Genomic DNA, 19,845 nt, shown 5'->3' with positions numbered 1-19,845 from the left:
ATGGTACAGGCTGAACTCCCTTTTTTAAATAAGAAAGATATTGAGAAACAAACATTTATAAAATATGAGCTTTAAATTTGTCTAGTGAAACCTATTAGTCTGATTTATTCAAATGTAAGTAGTTTTCGTCTCTTCTAGCCTTATTTTTATCAGTTTACAAGTTATATCAGATTACAACTATTAGATATGAATGCTTAATTCATTCAAAATCATCATTGTGTCTTCAATATTGAAATATTAAACCACCACTATTTCTGGGTCTGGACATAATGTCTTGGTATCAATGAGGTACATTCAGTATTTATAAAGATATGCTTCTTGCTATTAAATTAACTAACTTTGAAAAAGTCCATTTTTATTCATCTTTTAAATTAAGATGACCATATGTTATTGTGTTTTAATTGTAGTTCTGTAAATTTAGCATGATAAGCCAATTTATGAAACAAACTAATGTAGTTACAACACCTATACCTTTTCCATATGAAGCTTCTTATCCCACAAAATGTTATATCCAGAGGTGAGTACACTTATGATCCAAGATGCCATGGTTTTTAAACACAAAATTATGTAAATTGTATCTTGTTCACTCTGTTTCTAACAAAATCTGTATTCACTTAGACCAGTGGTTCTCTACCAGGGGTATGCATACACCTGGGGTACACAGAGGTCTTCCAGTGGGTACATCAACTTATCTACATATTTGCCTAGTTTTACAACAGGCTACATAAAAAGCACTAGCAAAGTCAGTAAAAACTAAAATTTCATACAAACAATGACTTGTTTATACTGCTCTATACACTATACACTGAAATGTAAGTACGATATGAGAAAGTAAGTAATTTTTCAGTAGTAGTGTGCCGTGACACTTGTATTTTTATGTATGACTTTGTAATCAAGTAGTTTTTAAGTGGGGTGAAACTTGTGGGTAGTCAGGAAAGGTTGAGAGCCACTGACTTATAGCAGCTAATAATGCAGGACTAGTTTAATGATTGTGTAATTAAAATGTGCTAGTCCTGCATCATTACTAAAAAATAAAAAAGTACCCCTTTCCAGAGAGGCTTTTTCCTGGGATTATTAATAATATGGTAGATAAATACATATCTCTTGCTATTTTGGGGGTTAACACAGACCAATGGCAAGTAGTGAGTACTGCTACAGAGCCCATGTCTATTTTCTAAACACAACTATTTCATCAATAGTAAACATTTGTACAAAACTTTAATCAATGTATAAAACCCTAAAAATGATGTTACTTCAATGTTAAAATTTGAAGAACTGCAAATTTAGAAATTCTGTATTGTGATATTATAACACTTAACAGCGGCTTCATTTTCCCCTTACCTAAGAAAACCACCTCTAAAGCAGCTGTTTCATAAATCCAAAATATAACACTTTAGCTACAGTTGGAAAATCTATAATACCTTGAAGTTTGGTCTTCATCAATGATAACCACCTGAGCAAACAATACACTGTTGATTGACAGTACTCCATAGGGTTTGTCATTAGGTTTAATGGTGACATGGACAATAGAAGGGCTTATTAAAACAGCATCTCCTTGCAGAGTGTCCTTAAGGAGCATAATCTGAAAGGTCTCCGCAATTTCTGGTATGGCATCATCGAAGATTTTAAATTTCATGTCAGATTCATGCACTTGAGATGGGAAAACAATAGTCATATTTGGTTGCAGATCTAGGAAGTCTAAATTAAGCTGTGCGTGTGCTGTTGAATTCCCGGTTATGATGATGAAACAGACGGAGACTTCATATTCATCAGATCCAATCAATTTTCCGCTGTCATCCTTACCACGAATCACTTGAATTGTTAGCACATCAACCTCCTCAGGCACCACATAAGCACTCTGAAAGAATCGCACAGGGCTGTCATTTTTCTTAATAGTAATCTGAACAGTGTTTCTTGTTGTGTTGATTTCAGCCCCTCCTTCCACACTTCTCAGATGAACATTAAATATTTCATCATTTTCTGGTATCTGGAAAAATAATATTAACAGCTAAGGATAACTCATGTTCTAAATATATGCAGAGCAGTCTGACTGTCAAAACTGCCTTTATTTATTCTTCAGCACAAGCAAATCAACAGATCATTCAATAGCACAAAGAGGGGAACACGCCTATAACTTAGTATACCTTGACTCAAAACACTTTCCCAAAACAGAAGATTTCCATTTTCCAGAACATATTGCTGTACTTTAGAAATATGAATAAAACACAGATATACTGAAACTAGAGATGGGTCTGAACCAAAACAATGGCTTCAAGATTCACCACTTCAAGATTTTTAGGAGACTGAAATTTTGCATCATGGGACCATCGCTATCTGCTGCTTGGAGCATTTTACAAACTGCTTCTCTATGAAATAATCTCTGCTCTCAGTTATCCAGGTTTAAATCCTGAGTAACCCTACTGATTTCACCACTGGTTTACGCAAGAGTGCCTGAGATATGGCCCTATGAGCACAGCAAATGGACATGACCTGGTTCAGTCTCTCACCATTCATGTAGGATTACATGAAAGAAACTGCACACATTCTGCTCTCAGATGGACCTATACAATTCCCAGTGAAGTCAATGGGAATGCACTCATGTAGGTGAGGAAAGAATTGGGTCCTGTATCTGTTCCTTGTTTCTGACACTCAAAATAAAGTAGTATTTACTTCTGAAAGAAATCCCAGTGCAAAATTAATTACAGTTATTGCTGATGGTAAATATTCAGTTATAAAGTGGACAAATCCTTTCTAAGCACTGTTACTGCCTTCAGCTCTTTAAAAAGGTTCTAATTCCCTGCTGTCCAGTATTTATTCTCTTTCATAAACATTTGCTAATTGGCCACCCTTGGATCCTTTTCTAGGACTATGGGAGTGAGCGTGCAGCTGTCTTTAAAGCCAATGCCAATTTTACTCCTTGTTTGGCTTGTGGCACTAAGCCTTGCATAGTGTTGTTGACTGACACAGCCTTTTTCAGACCTGGAACCTGAAAGATCTAAGTCACAGCTCTCCCATTCTGAGGTACAACAGTTATTCTGTCTGACCAACATGGATATTAGTTTATTCATTTATGTTTCTTTTAGTCCACCCGTGATCATACTTTCCTGCAAAGCCAAAACCATCCATTTAAAAGACAGTCAAAATATATAAGACTTTTTAACTACAAATGATGTTTCTGCAACTCGGAGCTGTTGGTCAGTTAATTGGATCATGACTGGCAGACAAAAGCATCAATCAAACTTCACCAAACAATTTGGCATAAAGTTTTCTCAGTCCTACTTGTCTATTATTTTCCCCAGACAAACTCCCATACCACTCAATAATAAAGAGGAATTTTGTCAGCAGAATAACAAAGACATATTGAAGTGTAGTTCTACATTGAAAAAATATTTTAAAAGTACCATTTTGGGGCCCCATGTCTGTAGTTTGTCATTGATATCCATATAAAAGATGCTGCTCAGTTTACAAATATGAAGATGTCTTTCCTAACTATCAGCCCTGCACATTCAGCTTAGGTTCTCATAGTAAAATCGGGTTCTTTCCATCATCAGCATCATCATAAGTGAGATTTCTGCAGGCCAAAATAAGCCCTCATTTACATCTGTGCAACCTCATCAGCAACACCATAGCTTTCAGTCATAGAATTCTGAGAACGCATCTCTAAATAATCACATCTTCATTATCTATACAAAGGATTACTAGGCAAAACCCAACAGTTCCAAGTTGATATTACAGACTACAGAAATATTGATTTTTACCTGGAAGAGATGTTTCTGCATCTCAGACATACTAGTCTGGAAGAAACTTTTCTGATACTATAAATATCATTAGAGTTGGTTGAAAATTGTAGAGTTTTTGAAAAAAAATTCAAAACAATTTTTGTTTCACAGGTTTCAAAAGTGAATGATTTCTTATTTGTTCACTTTTTGTGAATTTATTGAATATTAAGTTATTCAGTTTTTGTTTTCTCCCCACTTTATCTGCCTTTTTTCCAGTCCCTCACCTACACTTCTTCCTTTCGTATTGTCTTATGGACTGATAAGGAGGCATAGTCTGGACTCTTAGAAGTGAGCCTTTATTGGAACTAAAACAGAGTTACATAAGAAAAAGGAGAACCACATGCTCCTTGCTGTGTATCTGGTGAAGCTGACTCTGGACTGCTTCCAACCCTTTCTTCCTAGCCTAACGCCATTCTCTCTAACATGTGCTCTGCTCTGACAGACACTGGACATACTCCTAACACCTTTTTTCATTTTGCCATTGAAAAAGGGAAAAGAAAAGTAAGGGAAAAAAATGAGGAGAAAAAACAAACCAGAAAATTTTTGATTTGGGGTTTCCCTCAAAAAAAATTAAAATGTCAAACCAATGAAAAAACTGTGAACATACCTATTTAAAGAAAAGGCCATTTTGGGATGAAATAATTTTTAATTAAAAAAAACTGTGATCAGCTCTAGTTATTATGTAGCGTTCATACTGTTTAGAAGGCTTTTGGCCACCATGGGCCTTTTGATTTATTATTATGAGGAGGAGCTATCTATTTTCAAAGTGTTGCTCTATTCTTAAAAATGTCCGTGTAAAAACTGAATCATCTCTTTCAACAGATGTGCTCCTTATGCCCACTCAAAGTAATGTCATCTTATTGTAGTGACAAACATAAGATTTACTTGCTTTTCACACCTGTTAGCTATGTAGAGCCAACACAGCTAAGAGTGACTGCTGGATTCTATTCTGTCTTATGCATCATTAACTGAAGGCAATGAAATTGCACAGGCATCACTGAGGGTATAACTATAAATAAGGGCTTAATAAGATCTGCTATACCTTCATAGCTGGTAATGTAAAATAAGGAAAGAGCCCACGTTGATTATCTAACTACAGGTTGAGTTTGAAAGAGAGCCAGTTAGGAAAAATATATTTTTATTTGGAAACAGAGAACGTTTGCTATGGAAGATTTGACAAATCATTGTAGGAGGGACAGTTTAATAATGGATAAGCATGATACTTTGAGACCTGGGTTCGATGCCTAGCTCAGTCATAGACTGCGTATGTGACCCTAGGCAAGTCACTTAACCTGCCCCATGCCTCAGTTTTTCATTTGTAAAATGGGGATAATATTTTCCTTAAATATTTATCTTATTTGCATTTTAGTAGTAGGTAGGAGCCCCAATCATGGGCTAGGACCTCATTGTGCTGCATGTTGTACAAACACAGAACAAAAAGAGGGTCTCCACCTCAAAGAACTTACAATCTAAGTCTCACAGGAGTGTTGTGAAGTTAAATTCATTAAATGTGCAGATGCTACTGTGATGAGGTGCCAGACAAGTAGGTAGAAACATCAATTATGGACTCCTGCAATGCTTATATTTACAAAGTCCCTTTTCTGAGCAGAACCACCTAAAGCCTTAGCTAAGCCAAGCAGTTTTGTGCATTTATTATTCAAAGCCAAGATGCATACAACTTCACTTTCTGCATAACAAAACTTCTAAAATGAATCCAACTTGCTCCTACCTGGTCATCGAGCACTGTTAAATTATAAAACAGCACTGCTCTCCCAGGAGGAAAGGTAATATTGCCCTTAGCTGGGCTCAAGTCTTCTTCAGCTGGGTTTGGGCCACCTTCTACCTGCAAAAAATTCATTTGTCTGATCAACAAATATACAAGACATTTTCAAGGCTTAAGTAACTGCGGATAAACAGGAATACAAGTCTAATATGGTTGTGTCAGTCTGATATTCAAAATAAGCTGTGTGGGATACACAAAGATTCACTGAATATTCAGTGGTCTCCTACCTCACAACTCTAAATATTAGGTATAGCAGAGGAACATATAATATACCATAGCTGATACTTCAATAAGTAAATGTACTATATGGTGTGTGACAATATCGACTGATTCTACAGAGGGCAAAATTTATTTGACACTAATACATACACAAGTCTACAGTAAATTGCATAAAAAAATCACATATTACACTGTACTTATATATTAAATATAGCATAGAAAATTACAACAGTTCTATTAGGTTCATACCCAAAGCCCTTTAAAGGCCATAGGACTCTTTCCACTGATTTTAATGAGTGAGGGATCAAACCCTTGCTGAGTATTATGTCCAGTTTTGGGCTTCACATTTCAGGAAAAGATGTGGACAAATTGGAGAGAGTCCAGAGGAGAACAACAAAAATGATTAAAGGGCTAGAAAACCTTTAATCTAGAAAAATTTAGTTTGTTTAGTCTGGAGAAGAAAAGACTGAGGGAGAACATGATAACAGTTTTCAAATACATAAAAGGTTGTTAAAAGGAGGAGGGAGAAAAAATGTTCTCGTTAACCTCTGAAGCAATGGTCTTAAATTGCAGCAAGGGAGGTTTAGGTTGGACATTAGGAAAAATTTTCTAACTGTCAGAGTAGTTAAACACTGGAATAAATTGCCTAGGGTGGTTGTGGAATCTCCATCATTGTCTAACCAGCTCTTAAAAACCTCCAATCACCTGTCAGGGATGGTCTAGCTAATACTTAGTTTTGCCTTGAGTACTGGGGACTGGACCAGAAGACCTCTCAAGATCTCTTCCACACCTAGGTTTCTATAATTACGCTTTCCCATAGACAAGCGAAACTGAACCAGAGATCCACATGAAAGAAGTTTTACTATATATAAGATGCAGAAACTAAAGTATACAATTGAAACTTAGGTGAATAAGAAAAATTAAATGAGAAAGTCAACATTTCAAATGTTGCTAGAATTGAATGTTATACAAGGTACAGTATGGCCTAAATAATCTAAAGTAACTAATGATTTTGCATGCCTCTCTTCTTGGGTACCAAGCTTGAGATATCTTAAAGGTGCCAAATTTTCAGAAAACCCTGAGCCAACATTTTAAAGTGCTAAAAAGTTAGGTCAAATGGTGAAGTTCTACTGTAACATTTATTTGTAAATATCACTTCAGAACTTTTTTTGACCCACCTCCGAGGAAACTTACCCTTTCTATTTTTTAAAAAACTTTTATTAAACAATTTTTATTTCTTGCTGACTTATTTTCCATGGGTGCAATTTAACATAACATTGTTTATCTTCCTAAGTTTGTTTTTTTTTCAAGCCTTATAACTGAAATACAAATATTGCATAATTATTTACCAAGATTAAATATATAAATTATAAAGAATATCTACTGTTTTCTAGTGTCAACACCACAATTGTCCCTCAAATTATAACTGGCTTATCTAATTACAATGTTTTTCAGGTGGCACGTAAAGCGCTCCTGTTTAACAAGATTTAGACATCAGCAATTAGTCCTTTGTGTACATTCATATATATATAGCAGGACTATGATTCTAACCATCCAGTCCTAAGAAGGTATGCTGAGGTGTAAACATGTTTCAATAAACTTACCTCAAAAGTCACAGTCACAGTCCCATAGGTTCCCTTCTCCCTAATTAGAGTCAGAGGCACAAATTCATTTCTACCTCTGGGCTCATTCACTGTGATTAAGGCAGACTAATGGGGAAGAGAAGGGACAAGCAATAAGGCATTGATCAAATATCTCAACAGAGAGTGAAGAAAAAACTGTTACCATAGAAATACCAAACTCCCACAGACAAATTAATCCAATCTGTAAACTGGACCACTAATGGTATTACATTTCCTAGCAACCAATTAGTTCAACTAATAAAAAGCTTGAAAGACTTCAGATAAAAATATTAGCAGTGGTTACTTGAGTGCTTTTTTCTTTTTTTCCCCCTTTTTGCCATAAACAAGCATGGCTACCATATATAAGCTACTTGGTTTAAATATATGGAGATATACCTATCTCATTAAACTGGAAGCGACCCCAAAAGATCATTGAGTCCAGCCCCCTGCCTTCACTGCAGGACCAAGTACTGATTTTGCCCTAGATCCCTAAGCAGCCCCCTCAAGGATTGAACTCACAACCCTGGGTTTAGCAAGCCAATGCTCAAACCACTGAGCTATCCCTCCTCTTTATAGAAGTGCCTAAGCCAATTAAAAACAGATTTTCTTCCTTCTAAAATCATTTATTAGATAGTTAGATATTTACATTGATTTTAAAATTACAAGACATAATTTATGTCATGATACTGATTTTCATAAGTAGTCCAATTATATTCTTTTACAAATGTGAGTTTTTAATTCTATTTTAGCTACAAACATTTGTTCAGTCAATAAAGTTTAATTCATCCAGAAAACAAGTTTGGGCTATTTCTAAGGTTCTTGTGCTTTATTAGTAAAAGGCCTCCTTGTACAAGAGCCAGCCACATTCAAAGTGGAGAGCATAGGCATGGAACTGCCCACTACTAATGGACTGGAGAGATAGCATGGCCATGGTCCAGCCCTCACCATCATACAAGCCAACAGAACTAGTTTAGCATTGCAGGGAGAAGCATGCATTGCAAGTTTTAACAGGTGGTGGAATACCTCTAGAACACTACCGTGAATTTTGGCTGAGTCAGCTAGAATTCTTTAAGGGGCTTCAACTGCCATTCAGCCCCATCTTATCTCCACAATGCAGCATGTGACACACTGTCGAAGCACTGCAAAGGGCACTCCCAAGCACTGTATTCCAGAAGTATAGAGTAGCAGCCACGTTAGTCTGTATCCGCAAAAAGAACAGGAGTCCTTGTGGCACCTTAGAGACTAAAAATGAAATAAATTTGTTAGTCTCTAAGGTGCCACAAGTACTCCTGTCCTTTTTGCAGAAGTATAGACTAATTTATAACATGTTGGTGCCCGTGTGGGATTCTGAGATGTAAATATAAAAATACCGATAACAGATTAGTAAGGAACACAATATTTTCAGATATCCACAACATCTCTGGGCCAAATTCACCAATGACATAAGTGAGTGTATATGCACATAAGGCAACAGAGTAGTCCTCACCTTAATTTCACACCAGCAGTGAACTGTGCTCTCTAAAATGCACATAGCAACATTACACGTCATGTTCTTGCTTTGAAGGAGACAGGGCTTTACACTGCACCCAGTGAAGTAAATGGGAGCTCTGTTACTGACTTCAATGGGAGTAAATGGTCCCAGAGTTAATACAGTATATTACCAATTTGCACAAGGAGAACACTGTCTCATTTCACTTGCAAAGTGATGAAACCACTAAATAAAGTGAATGCAGCTATAGGTGCTAATCTACAGTTCTTTAAACTTTTGTACAGAGTTCCTGACTTGCTTAAAACCACCTTCCCCTGGGCTGCAAGTTCTATGCTGCACTTTTAGGAAGACTAGCACACAAGCTTGCCCATTGCCCAGTGTGAGAGCAGCCCAATGAAAGCATGTCTGATAGTGTACAGTAGCATTTCAGTCATATATATATATATAAAACCATATTACAAAAATCTGTAAGTGGGTTCATTTCAAAAGTCACAAATGGGAGTTAGGTGCCCAACTGACACAGACTTCTAAGGAAATTAGGTGCATAAATGCCCTCTGGTGCCTTTGGAAAATCACCGCTTTACACTATTTAAAATATTTAGTGTATAGAACATAAAAACATACCATATTGAAGGAAATAATTCCAAAGGCATTGTCATTTGATAAGACTGTTACAGTGACAGACCTTGGTGACCCAAGCTTTATTCCTGCAGATGGTTTCTAAAATTAACAAGACATATGGTAAGTAAACCAGCGATGAAGATGGTTAAAAAAAATGCAGTTTTTCAGTAAGAATGTGTTTTTAAATGAATATGTTTTCATTCAAAGTGTGAGTATGTCTTTTTGTTGTTGTTGGAATTTTTTTTTTTGATTGGTTCATTGTATTTGTGTGTCTGGTTACAAGTTACAAGCAAAAGGTATTCAAGTCAACAGAATGCACATAAATCACTCTTACTGCTTATGGAAAACACATTCTATAGAGTCTCAGTCTGGTTAAACAACAAAATGCTCAAAAGAAACTTTGAAGACATTAATCATAGCCTGACAATCTATTAATGATACCATAGCAATAAGGAATTAGATATGAAGCATGCAGTCATACTAGAAACTAAAGAGCTTTTTATTTTTAGCATTCTGTATATACTGAAATTTTGGAGCTAAGTTTTATATGAATCTACAGGTCATGAGCAGATTGTTTACAGCAGTTTACCCATATATATATGGTATATATATATATGGGTAAACTCAGTTTATGACTTTTCTATTATATTTCTGAGTTTAATACTGATAGACCGAGGAAGGGAAGAAGGAAATGGAAAGGAGGAGGAAACATGTATTTACATTTACTATCAATCATTTGTGCTAACTATGAAACACAGGGGTAAAATGAAGATTTACTTTTATTGCAGTGACTTTAAACTTTACCATGGACTGTTAACTTTAAAAAAAAAGGAGAAAACAAGCTTCTTCGTAGTTGCCTCAATCTAACATGGATTAGCAATATACACTGATTTACCTACATGCTCTTCAAGGTATATTTTCCAGGGAGGTCTTTTTCTGAAGCAATGAGGATCATCTTGTTTCCCTACTACTTTTCACCCTCCCCCTTGAAGCAATGTCTTTCTGGGAAAGGAAGAAAGATTCACTTCAGAACCTCACAGTTTTGCTTCTTAATGAACTGGAAACAGTCCCTGTTAAAGTTGCCATAGCTGAATATATTGACTTTGCAGAAAGTCTCAAGCACGGTAAACAAACTCATGTCTTGTGCATGGAACTGCTAAGAAGTAGCACAAGGCTATCAGGTTGCCTGCTGTCCAAACTTTAAGCTTTAGACATGGGGAGCCAAATTCACCACTGAAGTAAGCAAGTAAGCTGCAGCCACATATGCCAAAGTCTTTTTTTCTAGTGAAACAGATAAACCAAAAACTAGCACTTACCTGTAATGTCAAGTAAAATATGAACATCTCATCAGCCTCTGGAAGATCATCATCACAGACCGATATATACACAGTTCTGTTTGTTTCTGTATCAGGTATGTATGTTGCTGCGTATGTGTCAAAAAAGTCACCTGTGTTTCCCCCATAAATCTACAATAAATACACACATGAATATAACCTACTCCCCACTTTCTATAATTTTCTTCTGACTTTGCTTCATATATTACATATGATGTTTTCTATATATTACTCCTCCCTCAATCTTCACTACCATCAATCCAAGTGTTTCTGGACAGATGGCACAGGACAACAACATAGTAAGCAACTTCCTATACCCATGCCGAGAAACTAAGCATGTCACTTATTCACAGCTGGTCATGATTTCATCAGGGAGCCTTAATCCATTCCAGTATGTGACTATCTTGCACATAGTGCACCACAGTGTCATATTTTAAATAGGAACACGATTTTTAAATACAATTTACAAGATCATGCACACCACACATTATTAGTATAACAAATACTAGTATAGATGCAACAGCCGAGTGCTCTGTATTGTGATGTGATGATCATGGGTCCAGAAGGAACCTTTGCTTCTCCCCAGTAATGGAGATTATATGCATTGCAGAGAATTCTGGCAGATGAAGCAGACCATACTCTCTGGCACCCACCATTAGAGTAACATCAATGCCTTCTAAATAGGGACTGCCTGTTGCTCATTCCATTTGTGTGGAATAATAATATATATTCAGTTATGGGAATTATTATACATTATTCATTTCAACACTCACTAGCTATGAATAAATAAAGATTTTAACATAACCTACTTTAAACACACATTTATTAAATTATTATGTTCTTGCTAAACTGCAATCAGTCAACACTGAGCAATACACGCTGCCCAATCCTGCTCCCACCGAAGTCAATGGCAAAAATCTCCCATTGGCTCACTTGAAAGCAGGACTGTCATTTGACAAATTATACACCTATTGCTTTGAACCATCAAAGCTATCCAGGCGAGGTGTGCAGGCACACTGAAGCACTGAGCTTGGAAAGCCAACTGAACCAGTGCGGCTGCAATGCCTCAAGTTACCATCCAAACTAGCACTGAAAGTTTGAACTGAACAATGCAGATGAAGCTGTTTGTAAGAGCTGACGGGGAACAGTGAAATTCGATTAGTGCTGAGAATGCTTGTGAGAAAGTTCAAGCATTTTGGTATGTATACACAAAGACCAATATTATCGAACTTGGTTGCCTAAAGCTAGGTGCCTAAGCATGGACTTAGGTGCCTAACTTTAGGCAACCAACTTTGATTAGAAAATTTTGGAAAGAGTATTGCCTGAAGCAGTCTTGAAAAGACCAAAAATCTCTAGTGTGGACAGACCACACACATCTTCCTACAAGAGCTGTTCAAAATTTTCACTTTTCTGAAATTGCAGCACATTTTGCTTATTTTAATTTGTTGTTTTTCAGCCAGTCACACACTTTCAAAATTTAAAAAAAGTCTGAATTTTTTAATATTCACTTCTTACATTGATTGCACTATGCTGTTGCTTCTTTATATTAAAGCTTAACCACAAAGATGCATGTATGCATATCATATAATCTATGCACATGCTAAATTAAGCCTATTTCCACTCTTGAAGTTTACTAACTTTCTTCAACTTTTTATTTAAAATGCAATAAAGTCAAACAATTAACTAGTACATTGTCAATATATAGGGCTATGTTTTATTTTCTAATCTCTTAGTTTTCTGTTTGTTTTTTTTCCAAAGCTGTTTTCCACTTGTTCTAGCCAAGGGATTTATACCAAGGTACTGATGCAGTAATGAATGAAATATGTTTATCCATTTTAACTGGAATCAGAGGGTTTTCACTCAAAGAAAAAATCTCTCAGATCATGGTGTCCTGACTTCTACACAGCAGGTGCCCCTCAGGATAGGTCTTCCTGTTTCCCTTCTGAATGGGCAAATCTCTTCTCTATCTTCCCTTAAATGGCCTTTTTTGAAATAATAAAGCCACATGCCTAATTAATGAAGTCACTAAAGAGGTACAGCTGTTCTCCCTCAGCCCAGAAAAACTGAAGAAGGAAAAATTCTCTTCTCCCCACTCTTCGGGAGTGGACTTTCAAGGACCAGCTAGATTCCAAATCAGACTGGCCTATAAACTCACAGAGCTCCACCAGGAGTAGTAGTTGGCTTTCTGAGTAGCTAACAGTAGCCTGAAAACATTTTTATTGGCACAGCCAATGGAAATTTCCACGCTTGTAGCAACTGGGTATTTCTGACTCAAAACAGTTCCCTAAGTGAGCCCCAAGGGTACCTAGCTATACACCCCATTGCACTGACCCAGTTAAAAGAAAAAAGAAAACATACCAGCAGCAATCAACATTTCATACAGATATCCAAATTTCATTTAAAAAGAGAGGAACTGGCAGTTTCTTACCGATACAATTGCTGTGATGTTAGCTGGCTCTCCTGTCCTTTCAACAACAAGACGTATAACTGTTGTACTAGTTTCATGAACTACAAATTCTGTTTGCCCAGTAAACTTTACTTCTGTTTCTCCAGATGTGAAGCTGATGAATAATCCTAAAAGAAGGTTAACTAATAAACAAGCAGAGGGCATACCTACCAAAAAAAAAAAAAAAGAGTTTAAGAATAGAAGAAGTTGATGTATTTAGTATGTAGGAAACAATTTCTACGAATCACTGACTTACAGCCAACATGTCATATTCTGCTCATTTCTTTTTTTAATTAAACTTCTTTTATTTTATTATAATTTGATGTATAATTGGATATTTTCTCCTTTCAGGGAGAAATATGATACAAACCCTAAGGATCATATTTTTCAGTAAGATTCACATAATTACCAAATGCAGGGTTTTGAATTCACATCTGATCCACTCACCTAGTGCCAAACTCTGACAAAATTACTTGCATCCATTGGGCCCAATCCTGAAATCTCTATTAAATTTATCAGTTTTGCCTGAGTACGGATTGCAAAGAGCAAGCCCAAAACTTGATGCAGGGCTGGGTTTATATTTTGTAGGTACAGATAACACTGCCTGCTAAAAACTGACTCCAAGTGTTTAAAATATATTCCACTTCCTATTGTATATTTTTGAATTCGCCTTCCAGATCTCTGATACTCTAAACTATTTAGTGTGTGTATATGACCTATATTTTTATTACTGTTTCTCTCAGTCTCCCTCCCAGATTCCTTTCAGATTTTTTTTTTATTACACTCAGTCGTGGCATCATGTTTTAATGAGACTGTGAACTCTTCAGGGTTGGGACTCTCCCTTACTAAGTGGGTGTATACTTTTCTCTTAGGATAGACTCAGCTGGATTTGAGTCCCCTTACTCAGGACCAAGTCCAGTGGCAAGTTGAGCATCCCTCAAGTGCCAGTGAATTCAATGGAAATTGAGAGTTCTCAGCATTTCCCAGAGGTACAACACATGTTGCAGGATTGGTTCCCAGTGGAGACAATTTTCTTTAGAGTTCCTTCAGCTGATGAAAACAGTGTTATAAATTATTTTTAGATCTCTCTCCACAAAGTAACAAAGATTTTCTTGTAAAATGGCAATTCACACATGTTCTAATAAATGAATGTTCTGGCAAGAATGGTCACTGGCACAGACAGCGCATTTTGAATGTTCGTGAAAAGTGAGTGTCAAGTTTTTAATCAGGATGTATTCAAAGAGTGCCTGTGATTCTAAAAACTATGCGCATCCATTAAGGTAAAAGAAACATGTGATTGCCCTATTCTTGCAATGAACTCTGCACAGGCAGATCTATGAAAAAATGAAGCTTCACACAGACTCGGGGCTCTGCCCACACAGAACTTATTGCAGGATCAATGTGACTGGTGTCCAGTCAAAACAGGATGAATATTGCACTTTGTATATTCACAATGAACTGTAAACAAGCTACGGGCCAAGAATAATTCAAATAAATAATGTATTGAATAATTCTGAACAATAAATAAACTCAAGAAAATTACAATCTCATCACAGAAAATTTACAAACAGGGGAAAAAAGACAATATTGTTTGTTTAAATTATTAGTAATAAATTATTCACTCGGTTCTACCGAACACCATCTTGGAAACAGCTGGTTAATGAAAACCCACAGGCAGACATTATCGAAAAGACAAAATCAGGGACAGAACAGTCATCATCCCGGTGAAACAAAAGATTAATTTTACAACCCATTTGAAACCCAAGGTTATCATTATTTCTGATAAGAATGTCACCCAATAAAATATGTTTTGCTTGAGGAATTTCACCCCACCATAAACTGAATCTTAATTACCATGAGTACAATCCCACAAGCCTTGCATCTGCAGAACTCCCATGGATTAAAAATTAGAGTTCTGCATATAAAAGGCTTTCAGGATCAGTCCCCCAAAGTTTCAATATTATCTACAATATGGACTGGCCAGCGCCCCAACTGCTCCACCCCACTCCTCCTCAACCTCTTTCAAGTATCATGCACCACCATGTCTGCATGAAGGGAGCAGTGAATGAATTCCCCTCAAGCTTGAGGTCTACAATTGTTACAACCCTTGCATGGGGCATGCAACAAGAAGGGAGGTTCTTCATACACTCCCTCCTCCCTGCATACCTGTACAAGGGCCTGTCACAATCTGCCCTTATGAGGTAACTTTCCAAGCACAGGAAAATGGTGTTAAGGAAAAAGAGCCACTTTAAAGAGACATGATAACACTCATTGAACAAACAACTCACACTTACAGGATCCAGAGTTACAGCAATATGATTTCAAACTAAATTAAAACTTAAGTTTTGGAAGGGATATAATAACAAAGCTCTAACCAATGGGAATTAGGATAAAACTTCCCCTATGGGCAGATTACCCCATAACTGCCTAGTACTGGGTTTCTTGTATCTTTGCCTGAAGCATCAGGTATTGAACACAGTCAGGGACAGAATGCTGGACTAGATATACAACTGGTCAGATGAAGTAAGGCAATTCCTATATTACTGTGACTCTGTAGGGTGACCCACATTAGTCACCTATTAATACCTATCAATTTAACTATGAGATGGTCTGATGCAAAAAAACAAAAACAAAATAATTGAGGACAAAAAGGACAGAGCAAAAAAATAAAGATTATGAATGAAAACCCAATCCTGCCATTTCAATTGGAATGGAAGGCTCTAGGCACCTCACAGGACTGAGACATAAGAAAGCTGACTACGACTAACCTACAAGTGGTGTGTATTGGTCTCTACCCTAAATTGCTCTCCAGAGTATAAATGTTATTTTGAGTGCCTATATTACAGCTTGAATGTGAATAATCGCTGTAACCTTTGTAAACTTTGAGACAATTACATAGTCTGCAAATGCAGGCATCATCTATATGCAACTGAAGAGTTTGTTGACCTTTTCGCTTCAGCTGTTACCTTGTCATAGGCTTAGCAAGTAGCTTCCCACGGTGTGTGCTGCAAGTAAACAATACTGAAAATATGATCCTTAGGGGGCAAGGTTATCAAGTTTAGAATTACTTGAATTCTATTACCTCTACTAGGGGACATTCTAAAACTATAGGATTACTCCTGTGGAACAAGAGAGGTTTCATAATCATGCCATCAATTATTCAGCAGGTGAAATTCTTCCTCATTAAATTATTTGAACTATGATTTACTATGTGCAACCTGCCAAAAATCACCTTTATCTCTGTGCATATTAAACCAACTTTAAAATATTACAGTTAGTAAAAGTAATGTAAATCAAGACTTGAAGAGTTCAGCTCATGGGAATCAAAATATTATCCAAGGAGCCAGTATAGCTCACAATATTTTACCTTATAAAATACTAGTCATGATTTATATACTGACTCCTCCAATCCTGCAAAGATTTACACATGTTTTGAAGTACATACACTGTGAGTGGTCCCATACTACTCATATTGTATCAAGTTCAACAAGTATCTTTGCAGGATCAGGCCTAAATTATTTTTTTCTGAGACAAGAATTATACATCTTTTTTTACCTATTGTACCATATTAATATTGGTAATTTTATCTTTGACATTTCATATTTATATTGAAATTTGCAGTAGTTTTTCCACAGTAAAAATACTAAACTTTTAGTATATAATACATTCCAAACTGCAATGCTGCTAAATTACTAATGTTTATTGGGTCCAATTCTGCCACCTCGAATCCTTTAATAGGAGTATTGCTTTTGAGAGGACTGAGTGAGAAGAAATTTCAAGACAAGATTCAAATCACATAAAAATGTAATATGTTGCCACAACTGCTATTGAGTGTGGGAGGGAGGGGGAATATAACAAATCTTTAAGAAAAAGGGGTCTAAACAGCCTTTTTGACTCTGTAGCCTCGGAAGTCAAATAGAAACTCAATGGGCGAACAGCTGTGAAGGTCAATTTGGGCTGGATAGAGCCATAGCAAATAGAGATTTAGAGTGTCAATAATAGCTTCAAATGATGTTAAACATAATTCTGGATACTAAAAATGAATGAGTTTATTCTAAGGGTTTATATAATCAAGAATATAAAAAACTAGCTCCCAAAAGAAAATAACAGACTTTTAAAGACAGTGAAAAATGCTGTAAATCACCAAATTACACCCTTGTTAGACAGTCAATTTAAAAATCAAAGAATTTTTAAACAAGTAATGCTACTTAGCAGGTAACACACAGTTTCTTGGCTAAATATAGCATTTTCTGGAGCACATTTATGTTTCTATAGAAAGAGCAAACTCCCAGTGTAGGACTGGTAAGATTACTTATTGTTCCTATACAATATTTTCTAAAACGTCATAAATCACAAATAAGTCAGAGACCATATCACCCCTGTTCTGCTCCCTCTGTCAAGTCATGTTGACTGTCACCAAACAGCATGTTACAAAAAAAGCATTAATGCAGTCTGTGGTATGCATTTCATTCATTAAATTGAAAGAATGCCACACACTGGTTTTAAACTATCACACTTCACAATGTCTTTGCTGCCTTAGGAGATTCCATAGTTGAAAGCAGGTGGATGATGTGCTTTTCATTTCAAAGACGTGCAAGCCAGATGCCCCAAAAGCATACAAGCTTTTCTGATACTTTGTATCATTATTTTCTCTGTGGTTCCTTTTTCTCACACATTATTCATAACCTTTCAGAAGAAAATATTGCCCACGTTTGCACCTAAGTTTCTAAGATCACATCAAATTATTCTAAGATTGGACTTCAGTTATGCTGAGTTTTGCTTCTGGGCCTTGATACCACAAAGACTTACTTGAATAGACTTATTTCTATACATTGTGAGCAATTCCACTGAAGTAAATGGTGCAGATCAAGGGGTGAGGACCAGGGGCGGCTCTAGACATTTCGCCGTCCCAAGCACGGCGTCATGCCGCGGGGGGCGCTCTGCCGGTCGCCGGCTCCAGTGGACCTCCCGCAGGCGTGCCTGCAGAGGGTCCTCTGGTCCCGCGGCTCCGGTGGACCTCCCGCAGGCATGCCTCCCACAGGGACCAGCGGAGCCTCCACAGGCAAGCCGCCGAAGGCACCCTGCCTGCCGCCCTCCCGGCAACCGGCAGAGCGCCCCCCCGCGACATACCGCCCCAAGCACGCGCTTGGCGTGCTGAGGCCTGGAGCCGCCCCTGGTGAGGACAGTGAAGATTGCTTTATGTTCAAGCATTATGATGTTGAATTTCTGCCAACCACCAAACCAACAAAATAAATTTAGGGTTTTTTTAAATTTAATTTTAGAAGGTCTTTTCCACAGATTTTTATACTCTTTTACATTCGATAATCAAAAGCCTATAAAATGGAAGGCACCACCCACTTTCTCTGGATGGTGGCACACACTCAGTCTGCAAGAAAGGATCAACCTGGGATAGGAAACAGCAGTGAAGGGATCTGTACTTGAAAAGGCAGTAGCCAGGTCATGATCTGACATTAAAGGAGAAGGACAGTGCAGGATAGCAAAGTAGGAAGAGAGAAGGGCAAGAGCAGAGATCACTAATGGGGGAAGCAAAAGGAGATAAGCATCTGGAGCCAAGACTAACTATCGGACCCAGCATAGCAGATGGTGAGGGGAAGATGGTGGGGGAAATGGGCAAATGTTTTAGAGTGGAGTGATCTCTTCAGATCTGTGGCTATTTTGTATTGCTTACCTTCACATTGTACTCAGGGTGACTAAGGTGTATAGGTATAGCACATTAAGGTAGGTATAGCATCTACCACATGCCTTCCTATCTGTCCCCATTAACTCCCCTCAATTACTATACACTCAGCCAATCAGAACCTCAAAAGAATGGCATGTCTGCTACTCTGCAGTGTGAGCAGCATGATGGCCATCTCGGGCTGACAGACAGTACCCCATCCTCAGCTGGGTTTGTTCCACTGTGCACCCTGCAGGATCTATTCCTGAATCAGCATGGAGTCAGAACTGCTCTTTCATCCTTAAAGGCAGTTTCTCCAGAGGATGGCTGAAGCACACTAGGTTGGAACAGTGCAGGAAGACCTACAATGTCACCACCTTTGCTGTATATGTTGTGGAGATACAAAAAACTCCTGGTTTCCAGCACTGAACTTTATAAACATTATGAAGTATAATATTATAAAATCATATGAACTGTAATATCATCAGTTCCTTAAGATTCAGAGCTTCCTATGTTGCCAGTAATGATCACAAAACAACAGTGAAGGAGTTTCTGTATTTAAGGCTTATTGGAACATTTCTCTTTTTAACCTTACAGCTTCAGTAGCTCAGCTGTCAATATTAAGGACCAAATTTTCAAAGGACACAATTTGTGTGCCAGCAAAACGTGGCATTTGAATAGTGTGTATTGCCCCAGCCCCTTTCCCCCATGGGGTTGGGGGGTTGGAGGGTGGAGAAATAAATCCCTTACTTTGATGGGAGAGGGCTGGCCAGACAGTGCTTCCATGTCACTACTTCAGAATGACAGCCTACCCCAGCGAGAGAAGCCTGATGCCTCTACGTACTGCAAAACGGAGGAAGCAGGAGATTTATAAA

At 37.4% G+C, this 19,845-nt stretch overlaps 1 protein-coding gene across 1 annotated transcript in view; it reads right to left on the bottom strand.

Annotated features, from left to right (window-relative positions):
• The window catches only part of ADGRV1 (adhesion G protein-coupled receptor V1), a 421,267-nt gene that overhangs the window by 393,760 nt on the left and 7,662 nt on the right, over positions 1 to 19,845 (bottom strand). Inside the window, exons 2-7 of the mRNA XM_045021061.1 lie at positions 13,276 to 13,460; positions 10,830 to 10,979; positions 9,517 to 9,612; positions 7,386 to 7,490; positions 5,509 to 5,622; positions 1,422 to 1,987 (exon numbers count right to left, since the gene is read on the bottom strand). Of these exons, the coding sequence (XP_044876996.1) occupies positions 1,422 to 1,987; positions 5,509 to 5,622; positions 7,386 to 7,490; positions 9,517 to 9,612; positions 10,830 to 10,979; positions 13,276 to 13,460 (1,216 nt within the window). The remainder of the gene's footprint in view (positions 1 to 1,421; positions 1,988 to 5,508; positions 5,623 to 7,385; positions 7,491 to 9,516; positions 9,613 to 10,829; positions 10,980 to 13,275; positions 13,461 to 19,845) is intronic.

Source organism: Mauremys mutica, chromosome 6 (genome assembly GCF_020497125.1).
Source record: "Mauremys mutica isolate MM-2020 ecotype Southern chromosome 6, ASM2049712v1, whole genome shotgun sequence".
Classification (NCBI taxonomy): domain Eukaryota; kingdom Metazoa; phylum Chordata; order Testudines; family Geoemydidae; genus Mauremys; species Mauremys mutica.
Note: the sequence above shows the minus strand (reverse complement) of the source record. Positions and strands in the feature narration are given on the sequence as shown.